The 13229-nt window shown below is 38.1% G+C and overlaps 1 protein-coding gene across 3 annotated transcripts in view; it reads left to right on the forward strand.

Annotated features, from left to right (window-relative positions):
- The window catches only part of NR3C2 (nuclear receptor subfamily 3 group C member 2), a 237031-nt gene that overhangs the window by 173038 nt on the left and 50764 nt on the right, over positions 1-13229 (forward strand). For all 3 annotated transcript variants that reach the window (XM_072121586.1, XM_072121578.1, XM_072121593.1), the window contains one exon: positions 11995-12111. In XM_072121586.1, coding sequence (XP_071977687.1) covers positions 11995-12111 — 117 coding nt within the window. The remainder of the gene's footprint in view (positions 1-11994; positions 12112-13229) is intronic.

The following is a 13229-nucleotide window of genomic DNA, read 5'->3' on the forward strand; positions in this document are numbered from 1 at the left end:
TTACATAGCGGTCTGGCAGAACCCAAAATTCCATGCATGCAACTCTTTCAAGGTCATTGTGTCTGTCTGCTCTGTTTTCCTGTACAGTACTGTAAAAATTCCAGGGCGAGAAAAAATACTGTTTTCCAGCAAGTTCTGATGTAAAAATATACATGTTCCACATGTGTAATAGATCTATTCTGCAGCAGTGTACAGTCATTGTAACCATTCATATAGCATCCTGCCCTGGCCCCATATTATAACTTCCATATCTCAAACACATGAATTTTCTGTGGGGCAATCAAAAGTTTCCCAGGGAATATAAATACTCAGAAATTGGCTAAACATAGAGGTCCCCGAAAGTCCTTCTCCATGGTCCAGATGTAGCCAAAGTACCTGTTATGTTCCACTCACTGGTGTCCTTCGACACAGGAGAATTTTACGGGATACCTGTTGGACCCATCTCAGGCCACAGACTGTGGCACCGTCGTCTTTGCTATTATTGGATCCCTTAGGAACCCCTGACTGGGGCTGACGAACTGCTGGCTGCCTCCACAACTGTCAGTCTTTCTTTGACCTTGGATATGCTGTCTACTATTTCTGTATGCCCATCACAGGCCACATTTATGAGCTGCCTCTCTACAAAGTCCCAGGCAGCATCTAGAGTGGACGAGAGTGACAGGGGATGAGGGAAAGCCGAGTAATAATCAACCAATGTTATAATAACATTGCAGGAATGTTTTTCTAACAACAGGAGTCAAAGATAAATCTTCTAGCAGCACTCCTTTAAATGAGCTGAGCTGTCATCTGTGAGACAAGGCTCTTTCACTAATTCTCTTTGTGGAAAAATAATCACATAAAACCTATATATACACTGCACATTGGCCTATATACACTGCACACTGCACAAAACTACCAAAGTTTTGTAAGATCAAAGCGCAAAACACAGCTAAACTCGGGCGCCAGAAAATAGACCTTGTGCCACAAATCAATACATTTGCCCCATTGTGTTAATACATTTGCATATTAACCCGTGCTGTATGCATATACATACATCCAGTAAATAGGCCCCTACACACTTTATCTAAAAACAGAGCATTTTATTCATTACAATTCCATTCATAAGGGCTAAAATCAGCTACCAGCACATGCAGTGGGATATGTAGAAACCTATACTATTGTGTATAAAGGAAATCTATATCGTCATGTTTTGTGTTGCAATTAAAAATGGCTTAAAATCGCTTGTGATGATTTATTTTTCAAATTAAAATGTATAATTGTGCACATAACAGATAGATAACAGGTTATCTCTCCATGCGTGGCTCATTCTTGCTGATCTTGGTGTTGATTCCAGCTGTGGATGCCCAGCCTAGCTTCAGCCTGTTTCAAGAGCTCAGATAATGGGATACTGATGGGGACTCATCTTAAGGCCATATTCACCTCTCATTTATAGAATATAGCGTAGGCATATACTTTGATGTATCCGTCACAGAATTGAAAAAAAGAAGGATGGATATTAAGCTCTATGTCTTTTTTTGTGTCTTTTTAATAAACTTGGGCAAAAAACTTAAAGGCGGACAGATGCATTGAACCTCATTTTTAAAGAAGACATATACATTCTGAGCAAAGTACAGGAAAAATGCAGGAGGCTAAATTTTTTAGAACCAAAAATGGATGCAGATGTGCAGGACAAGAAAGGATGCACAAAGTACACTATGTGGCACATATCTTGCTTTGTACACCCGTTACCCTGCTACTTTTTTGGGTGGGGGTTCTACTGGTCAGATGTATCTTTCATATGTGGTTTTTCTTATTGGTACATGTTCCATATGGTCTTTAGTGAGTCAGCTAATCTCACTACTTCACATCTAGATTCAGGTGGTAACTCAAAGAACACTGAAAACTCGACAATTGTGAACTTTGAAGGTTGCATAAAAAATCACAAATGTACACGTGGCATGAAAGGGAAATAAAAAGCCAAGCAAAAACTTTGATATATGTATCCATATATATATTATATATATATATATCCGTCTTATTGATACACATGAATAAAATTGCAAGAGCTCACGTTTGGATCCCTTTGGGTGAAAAATGTATTTAATGGCAGGATGCAACAAACAAGATGTGAATGTAGCCTTAGCCAAACATTCTCTGTCAGAAACTTTTTTTGGAGATATTTCCTCCTTAATGCTATTCTACCAGGGGCTTCATACAGAATTCAATGGAACTTGACGCAGTTTTGGAGGATTTATACAAAATTTCAAAAAGTTCAGCTTGCATTCGGAGATTTGTAGACAACTCAACCACCTCTTTGACGGCCTTATTACAACCTTGTATATAAAAGTTCTTTCACAGTCTCATACAAGAGATATTCCCATCTGGACATTAACATCTAGTTTAATTCATCTGCCATATACAAACATTTCTTCAATTACATGTACCTATGTAAAGATTAGTGATGAGCGAGTATACTCGTCCGAGCTTGATGCTCGGTCGAGTATTAGCATACTCGGACCGGCTCGTTGCTCGGACGAGTATTTGCCCTGCTCAATAACGAGCATTTAATTAAAAAAAAGAAGTGAAGAACAGTAAAAAAATACAATTAAAACATTTAATTTAATCATTTAATTGAAGAAAACAGTGAAAGAACACAGTGCAGAATAGATTGCAGATGTTCGGGAACATCTGCGATCTGTTCCGGAGACACGCGTGCAGTTTGGCAACATCTGCAAGTTGTTCTCTACACATATTGTTCTTCAAATACTATTGCGGAGAACACCGTTCTGCATGCGTGTCTCCGGAGCAGATCGAAGATGTCCCGGAGACACACGTGCAGAACGGTGTTCTCCGCATTAGTATTTGAAGAACAATATGTGTGAAGAACAACTTGCAGATGTATGGAAACATCTGCAAGTTGTTCTTCACACATATTGTTCTTCAAATACTATTGAGGAGAACACTGTTCTGCACGCGTGTCTCCGGAACAGATCGCAGATGTTCCCGAACATCTGCAATCTGTTCTGCACTGTGTTCTTTCACTGTGCTCATTCAGTTTTTACTGAAAAATGCTCGGGTCTCCCATTGATCCCACACCCCGAAACGTCACATGATGTGCTTGATACTGTCCTCCCTAGTGGAGTAACTACATGGTGTGCTCAGCCCGTTTCCCTGGAGTAATCATGCTGGATTATATGGACTTTCACACACTTCATGCAGTCCCGTTCTTGGGACATAATTAACGATATTTACATTCTCAAAACTTGATTCTAGCACAATATGCAGAGGCAGAGGAGAAACTACATAGCAGGAATAGCTCCATTACACATAACCGGAGCCTAGAAGTGAGAACATAATGAAGCATTTTGTAATTAGACAACTGACGAGCAATTTCAGGTCTTCTTTTGTATATGTGGTGGAATATAAATTCCCAATCTTCAGTATATAACACATGCTGCATATTAAAGGGCTACATTAAGTTATTTACTGACGTGACAGTGCCTGATATTTTTAAGACAATTTGCTGCTAAGCAGGGAGAAGGAGAAAAAAAAATGAAAAACAAGTTTTCCGCCCACACAGACTACTCAATCAAATGTCATTTAGCTGTGCCTGGTGACGTCTCCGCTCATTTTCTTCCCATAGTGTAAAATAGCATTAAGCAAGACAATATACACAGAAATAAAGTGTTTGTATTGAGCATCGCACCTAAAATGAAATGCACTTAGACCTGGAATATCATTGTGTCTATAACCATTCTCTATGACGCCGCAGATGCATCATCCACTCTCTTAATCCACTTAATAAAACGCTAGAAATTGTAGCCTCGGGCAGATTGCCACATTAGACAACATCTTACAAAATTAAACCCTCATTGTTTATAAAGATCGAAAAGGGAAGGAATACATTTAACCTCTGCTCCAACATATAGAGCGAGGAGGCTCTTCTGTACATCATATACATACAGTTTCATCCTCAAGCACATGTCATGTTCTGTACTGTATTCTGATCAGATGTACCTACTCTGGACACCCTGCAAAGGGAACAGTAGGGCACCACTAATAATGCATGGTACGGAGCTGTAGGGGACTCTTGGGTGCTGTCATAAAGCCTATTGCACACTGTCATAGGCAAAGCCACAGGACATGGGCTTCTAGCTTGAAATGTTCTTTTTTTATTTTTGAATCCATTTTTTCCACAATTTATCTTAATAATAATAGCAGATTTCTGATTGTGGGCCCTTTCCCTAGAAAATATGTACATATCTGTACACTCACAGATGTTTATACAATCATTCACATTTATACACTCCTATGCATATTTATATACTTATATTCAGGGCTGGTTCTAGACAAAGTGGGGCCCTGGGACAAAACTGAAAGTGGGGCCCCAAAATAAAACTATTTTATGACCAGTCACAGTCAGCAAGAGGCTCCCTTTAGTATGGTAAAACAAACTGTAATATGGGAGAATTTTATAGGAGATAAATGATAAATGGTCAGATTAGAGGGCAGTGATGGCGAACCTTTTAGAAGCCGAGTGCCCAAACTGCAACCCAAAACCCTGCTTATTTATCGCGAGGTGCCAACCAAAAATTACAGCAGTAACTTATTCCTCCTTGTTCAACAACTTTCAATCATATTGGCCTCCTGAGGACAGCAACACAGTAGAAATATAGGAAATTTGTATAATTTTAGCTTCTTTCCAGTGTCCCTCTGTGCATAGAGAATCATGGGGCCAGCAGGAGATCCTCCAAAAATAATTTGACCCTGTCTAATTCTCCCTCTTCCTACAGTCCCAAGTAGCGAAGTAAGTATCAAAATATGACGGAAAGCAGCATCTTTGAAATTGCTTGGAGCTGCAGGAAGATTCTTTGAGTCTTGTCTGGTGTGCTGGGGTGATGGCCCGAGTGCCCACAGAAAGGGCTCTGAGTGCCGCCTCTGGCACCCGTGCCATAGGTTCGCCACCACTGTTATAGGGGATAGATAACTAGACAGATAGATATATAGATAGGAAATGGATATACCAAGGGGTATTAACCCTTTCAGCGCCCGGCATTTCTGGATATTTTGTCACGTTATTGACCAGAGCAATTTTTACAATTTTGATGTTTAAAAATAAAATCGAAATTACAGCAAAAAGAAATAAAGTAAACCCAACAAACCATATATTTTCCAAAAGCAGACACTTGCCCCATTTTCAAAATTGCATTAAAGAGTTTATAGACATTGGTGCCTTCATGCAAACATTTTATAAAAAATACTTAAAATTTGACTTTGATGGCAAAAAATGTGCTCCAAACAGAAAATATTTACCTTCACATCTCCTAAATGTAATAGATGGACATGTGTAGAGTTCACAAATGTCCCATATTGATATGTTCACATAAATAAATCAATATAATATCACTAAAAACTGTAATAACTAGATATCTGCTTTTCAGCCAAAAATTTTAAGACAGTCACAACCTGCAAAATATAGCAATAAAACAGAACAAAAAGTAAAGGCGCCATAAAACCTATAGAATTTTGAAAGCAGACAACCAGGCTTTACAAATCCAGATACTTATATAAAGAAAATATACTTTCCTAAACCAGTAAGATGTGAGGAGATCATACAGACCCCACATGTGTAAATTCACCAAAATATGCAGCAAAGGGAACGTTAAATCCACAGGGGCACCAACCTATTTTTGCAGAAAATTACACAGATCTATTATTGTATACTCCCTTACACAATGGTAACGCAAATAAATAACTATATATCCATAAACCAAGCTAATGAGATAATAAAAGTCACTTTTAAATGTGCGCCATTGTATTAGCTGTACAATAACAGAACCCTCGGCGCTTCATGAGAGCGTCATAACATCGGTGTAAATAATGGAGGATGGTGTGAAATAAAAACTTTATTCCAGAACATGTGTGTGTTTTAGCTTTATGGACATGTTCTGGGTCACGGTGTTAATATATAATAGCAACATTACGGGAAGAGGATCAAATGTTCATCGTATCAGTCAATTTTCACAAAAAAACCCCACAAAATAAAAGGCAATAAGAGAGCAAGTATGTTCTTAGATAGTTCTGCATAGAGAAGGGTTAAAACATGAATATTAGTTGATATTATCCCTTCTCAAAATGTAGTAACATATAAAGTGATTATTTCCATTATCTGTGAGGTGCAGCAGCTCCTGTGTGCAGCAAATCCTCCCTGTAGCCACTGGCTAAGAATCTGGAGGGGGCTACAATTCAGGGGGCTGGATCTCTGGCTCTGTGACACATGGAACCTCACTTCTTTTTTCCTATGAAAGAAAAGAGTCTCCTCTTTTATATGAATCTAAATCTGAGTTTCTAAGTGTCAGGAAAACGGAGACATTAACTGTTAAACTGCCATCTGAAGTGATTTTTATATATAAAAATGGCACCTGATATTCTCACTTTAAACCTGAATATCTCTGGATCCCTGGCACCTAGAAACAAAATTCAAGATTCATTTGAAAGAAGAGATTCTCCTCTTTCAGTGGCCCCTGGGCAATTGCCCACTTTGCCTACCCATAGCGCCGGCCCTGCTTATATACACATATATATGGTTCTCATATATACATTTATACTCTTAAACATACAGTATACACACATTCAGTATATGCACATCAAATATATATAGTATGTATGCATCATATGAAACCTACAGTATAAACACAACGTATATACACATGTACATGGTATAAACATACCATATGCACATATACAGCATGAACATACATACAGTATATACACACCATATATGCACAAATACAGCATATACACACATACAGTATATAAACACCATGTATACACACATAAAACAGTATATGCGCAACATATATACACACATTCAGCATATACACACATACATACAGTACCATATACACACATACAGTATATAAACACACAAGCAGTATTTACACACCTTACTCCATATACAGCATAGACTCAGATACATACAGTTTATGCACACCATATATGCACAAATGCAGCATATACACACATACATACAGTATATACACACCATATATACACATACAGCATATACACAAATACATACAGTACCATATACACATATGCAGTATATAAACACACATGCAGTATATACACACCTTGCATATATCCACCATATACACCTCACATATACACAAATACAGAATATATCCTCCATATACAGCATATTCACACCATAAAACACATCACACATACATGCATATAGAGCATATTTATACACTTATCTTATCCCAGGGGCTCAAAGACCAAAGATCTGACTTCTTTCTGCCCAGTAGTTGCTAACCACATGGAGGAAGATGACGGAAGTTGAGTAGGTGGCTCAGATGTGGACTGTTATTTACATATAATGATGTACAATGTGCAGAATAATATGTATATAATGGTGTGCATCTGCCATTCTTTAGTGCATCAGGTCAGGTCGCTCTGCCCCCTGACACTATGGACCCCATAACAGCTACTATAGCTGGTACCCCTGTGGTTACACCCCAGTTACAGAGCAACAACATATTTTTCTTTCTCTTTCCTTTTTCTTGATCAATCCAAATGTTTTTTTTTCAATTAAATATGCTTCATATTTTGCTTCTATATTTTCTAGAGGAAGAATATAATATGTTTTGTGTTCCAAAACATTTAATCATTTTTATTTCAGAACCACATTACATTTAATATCAGCTGTGCCTTTATGTGATGGTTTTAGTCTTATCAGTAAGTAAAGGGGCAGAGAAAATATAACTTGTATATAAGTTGTATATTTTGTTGGATTAGTGCATTTTATCTTCACATAGGAGGGCTATAGTTTGGTAACAGATGGATGATGATGGATGAGTTATTTCCAATGGCATGCAAGGCAAATTTTCCATCAATAAGGATAAACTATAAACTAATTGCATAAGATTTTTACAGTGACATTAAGTTTCAGGTTTTGTCACAATCTATTATTAAAGAGGGAAAGGATGTGCTCATCAGACCAGTCAAGATAAGACCAGAAAAGCAATAATGAGATGAGTCAGTTTCCACTGTTGGTTTACCAATTGCAAAAAGAGAAGTTTGTTTTTTTTAATGTGAAAGTGAAATTTCCTACTTCACTAGTCTTTATACCCCAGGAAGGCTTTAAAAACCAGAAGATTTACAATTATTTTCATTATACTTTCTTTCTGCTTATGTTCAAATGTTGGTAGCCAAACATACTGACGAAATAGCACCATGTACAGTGCTAAGAGATAGGGCTGCAAAGATACACCTTTACTGACTGATACTCCTGTATAAGAAGGTTCTTTATACATGGTGACACATCCTGTGATTGTCACTGTCATTGCTACTCCCTTGTTCTCATTTATTGGCACTTCTCTCTGATATTAAGTTTGGCCATTATACAGTTCTTGTTTCTTTATATCCTTATGCTCTAATGTGCGTCTTGACTCTTAGCAAGTTAAATCTATCATTAGGTTTATTATATCTGGTTATATGGGTAATGATATCCTAAAACAGTGATGGCGAACCTTTTAGAGCCTGTGTGCCCAAACTTCAACCAAAAGCCACTTATTTATTGCAAAGTGCCAGCACAGCAATTTAAGCAGTAATGTATTTCTCCTTGTTCTTTGACAACTTTCTATCCTTCAGCCTCCCAAGTACTCCAACACAGTTAAAAGGAGGAGGGCAAACTTATCTATCATTGTAGGAAGGTTCTGCAGGCAGATTATTTGAGTCCTGTCTGGTGAACTTCATTCTGGAGTGATGGCCGGGTGCCCACAGAAAGGGCTCAGAGTGCCGCCTCTGGCACCCGTGCCATAGGTTCGCCACCCCTGCCTAAAATATGTGGTCATTATTGAGACTGTTATGTATTCATCCAGATTTGGGCTGATATATTGTATGATCTGCAACAATCTCATTACTTCCTGGATCTCAAATAAGCTTTATGTAGTATGTAGGAACATACCGAATTCCCTGCAACCAGTATTGCTATAGCAAATATGTGCAAAATAAATGAGTTGCGTATAAATAATAATTTTTGAGCCAGCAAATGTGGATTTTAGGAAAATTAGGAAATTAGGATTCCAGCATTACATATTACATATACCGCACCATTAATGTGCGCACGTTTGTTCATAGATGTTTAGTCAGTATTCGCACAGAATGTTTGTAACATCAGTTAGTTTCCACTATTGTGGTCAAAAGGGATACTACCATCTCCATCACACATTATAAACTGCTGGCAGTAGGTTGTAGAGAAATGCATTACGATTTCCAATTTTCTGTCCAAGTTGCCATTTTCAAGATATTCCCAGTTTAATCTGTATGCTAATGAGGTCATTGGTGCACAAAGTTCACATCCTCAGCACGTGGAACACTGCTATTCCTACCTTAATCACGTCCATTGTCCCCTTATGCTTCTTCCAAATATCTTGCTTATCTGATGGTGAGGGAAGTGATCCAGTCAGGGATGGCAATGCTCTGGATGGTACAAACTTGCCTTTTGTGCACCAGCTGCTATATTACGGTAGATATTTTTTAAATTGTTGTGCATTTCTCTGCCAAAAGATTATAATGCTTGGAGAGGTGGTAAATTCCCTTTAATTTCTGTGGACTCTACTTATTTAATACAATATGAGGACATGCTAAATTAACCCTTGACAGGATGAAATGCACATCACAAAATCATGTTGACTTGGAAAAGTGGTCATCAATTGACAAACATACAGTATTTGGAGATCTCTGGCTAAAAGTAAAGTAACTGAACATCCGTAGACTAGAAATCATTGCTATCTGTTTGGAAGTGCAGTAGGTATTAAAGATGGAAAAAGTGAAAACGCATATTTTACTATATTTTAATTTAATATACACTTGGTTTTCCTAACATGGAAATGATCAATGTGCCTTGCATATTATCTGTAAAAGAGCAGTCATTGAACTGAAGTCTTGTTTGTGGCACATTTCCTCTTCAAGTCTTCATTGGATTTTTCACAGAGTCTCTAGAAACTGCCCAGCAACGGCAGTCCTACTTTAAGGCTGCATCACATTAGTTACATAACTCTGCTTTACCATCCCTCCGCGCCTTCAATAAGCCAGGAAACAGAATTGGGCATCGCCCTTAAAAGTCATTATGCCAAGTCTATTGTATTGGCCATTTGCCCATCACCTCTTGCTGCTTGGTAACCTTTTTTTTTTTAATTGGTCACTTATTATTTGAGAAGATTGAAACATTGCATAATAAACTCCTTCACTCTAGTTTAAGCACGTTTATGCCGCATTACAACAAAACAAAGACAAAATGCATCCAACCATGATAAGATCTGGAAATGTAAATCAGAATGGCAGAAAGTATCTTAATGTCAGTGTTTCATCGTGTATATAATAATGAATTAAATGCAGGTATTATGGAGCTAACTACAAACTTTTAGAAAGGTTGACATATTTTGTATGTAGCTGGAGATTTCTTCACCGTGTCTAGATGTGGTTCTGCTACTAGCAGAGAGGATCTTCCCCATTAATATTTGACAAGTTATAGGTGTTATATAACTATATTGGTACCTAGTCTTTGGGGATGTCTGAACAGTAGTGGTCTTTTTCTTGTGACTGAGCTTTCTAGTGGAAGGTTACTTACGCTGCTTCTATTAGGTGTCTTGCCCACAAAGGATTTTACAACAGGTCGAAATTTAGACAGAAATCGGACAGAACTCTCGGACAGAATAGAATATTGTGCTATGAACACATCAGATGTTTTTCACTATCCCTCAATCTGATCCATCCAGCACGAGGCTGTTATTGTAGAGCGGTCAGTATTCACACACATTTTTCAAGGACGTAGCTCAGAGCTCTGAAATATCGAATGTGAAAATATGACTTGGATGACACTGAGATTACAAAAAATGATGGTCACTTAGCAATAGGATATCACCAGGACTGAAATCATATGGTTAGTGGGCAGCTTGCCTTGGAAGCATTGGAAGGTAATGTGCACTGTAACATAGTCCCTAGTTCTTGATGGCAGAATTGCATTTTTTGCACTTCAAAGAATATACACCATAGAGATGGAATCTTATTTCAATATATAGTTTCAGGAGAACTTGCAAATGGATTATCATTAGAGATTAGTCAACCTGAAGTTTCCGTTTTGGTATTTCTGGCATGTCCCGGACATATTGTCGGATTGGTAGGCGAACAGCTATTCTGGGAATTAACACCTCTGGCTAACTAGCCATGGCTGTGTTTTGCCAGGGGTTGTCCTGTCACTATAAGTTCTCCACAGGATAGGGGTTAACTTGCTGATCCGTGGGGTCCCAGGTGTATCCCCCTGGTCAATCACAGCCATGGCTAGTAGATAGGGGTGTCAATTTTCCATATTGGCTTTTCGAACCTGCATGGAAACTTTGGGCCCACTCATCTGTAATTATCATTATGTTCGAATTATATTTAACATAAGTTTCAAAGGACATTTCAAGAAATAAATATCTTGTACCCTTTAACGTGACCCCCCCCCCTTCCCTATGTAGAGTTTGTAGGGTTTTATAAAGAGTTAATACCTAGAAGGGTCATGGCATTACATGGCAATGCATTCATGTACTCAGTTTCACCGGTTCAGACTTTCACCGATTTCATCTGTGGTTTACGCAGATCTTCTACATAACACTATTTGCCCCTATTTATCTGGGTCTTCTAACTGGATATTTGGATGAAAGAGATAATGAAGATGTTTAGTGGGTGACATCATCATATAAAATGTAAATGAAATGTCTTTTTTCAATTAAAATCCCTGAAACATATATATTTCATCACAATCTGCGCTGTATCCATCACTGTCAGTGTATTTTTCTGTACTGTGTCCAAGTTCTTGCTTCGATGTCACCACATTTCTCATCAGTTTTGACTGCCTCATCTTTTTTAATCGTATTAATCTTGAAGTGAAGATTTACAAAGCAATGTATGTACTTCAAATGTGAAAGCATTGAGATGGAAAAATAATTCCTCTTTGTGTATTTTCAGGGCAGCACAGCTACCTCTGTGCAGGAAGGAATGACTGCATTATTGACAAGATTCGGAGGAAGAATTGTCCTGCATGCAGATTACAGAAGTGTCTCCAGGCTGGCATGAATTTAGGAGGTGAGGAGCAATACCAAACCTTAAAAATTGTTGGGAACATTTACCATCAGGCATGATCTTACTCCAGTTTTGTCTTATGAGCTCTTTAGATGTCTGGCATCATATTGAAGTAGACAACTTTATGAATGTGGCACATTAGATGTTAATGTTAAAAAGTAGCACATTTGTAGCATCTAGTACCCAAGTTTTTCCTTTGCCAGAAAGGGCTACAGAAGTGGATTTGTTCTTAATGAATCTGTCTCTCCAATAAAAATGAGTAAGTTTTCTGAAATGAAAAGTAGACTGGGTTGTGGATAGTTGCACATTTGGAGCAAAACGGTACATTGTGAGACATTTTGAAGACAAAAAAACTGACGATGATACATCCCCTGTGTGTTACTGGCCCTGCAAGCACACTATATGTCCATAAGACTGTCAGCAGACTACAGTGGAGACCCAACTGGTGTAAACACAAAAAAACAGGGACATTCATTATTGCCTTTCAGACAGTTTTTTCCCCCTTGTCTTGTGTGCCATATTTATGAAGTGTCGGCGCCACAATATTGTTTTTTTTCCAACACTCATGCACTTTTCCTGCAATTTTCGGTTCTGTACAATTTTTTTGGTGCTAAAACTGGTCTACTGAGTTGTATTTCACCTTCATGAATGTGGAGACGGTTCAGAACCCTTTTTGGTCCTGCGCCAATTCATTAAGCCCTTGCACCAGACTCTAATATTCTAATATTCTGTAAATTAATTAACCCAAAAACATGGACCCTGTGTCACAATTGATGAATGTCCCTCATAGTTTCTTGTATTGTTGGCTAATAAATAAGGCTTTTCTGAGGTAACACTTTACTTTTTAGAGGATCTTGCCACCAAAATGTCTATATTAGGGAGACATGGAATAATCTTTTGTTAGAGCTTTGCGTTGTAATACTCATCTATTATCACCTGAACTCTATGAATAAAACATGCCTATAATTTGAAGGCACATGCCCAGTTGACAAGTGGAACTGTTACAGTCATTTCAGACACTAAAATAGTCCATTAGGACCATTGGGTGGAGTCCAAAATCGCTCAGTATTATCTGTGTTCAAGTTGGTCTGGAGGCAGAGCCTGCAAGTGACGGGGCCCAG

The sequence above is a fragment of the Engystomops pustulosus genome, chromosome 1, assembly GCF_040894005.1.
Source record: "Engystomops pustulosus chromosome 1, aEngPut4.maternal, whole genome shotgun sequence".
NCBI lineage: Eukaryota > Metazoa > Chordata > Amphibia > Anura > Leptodactylidae > Engystomops > Engystomops pustulosus.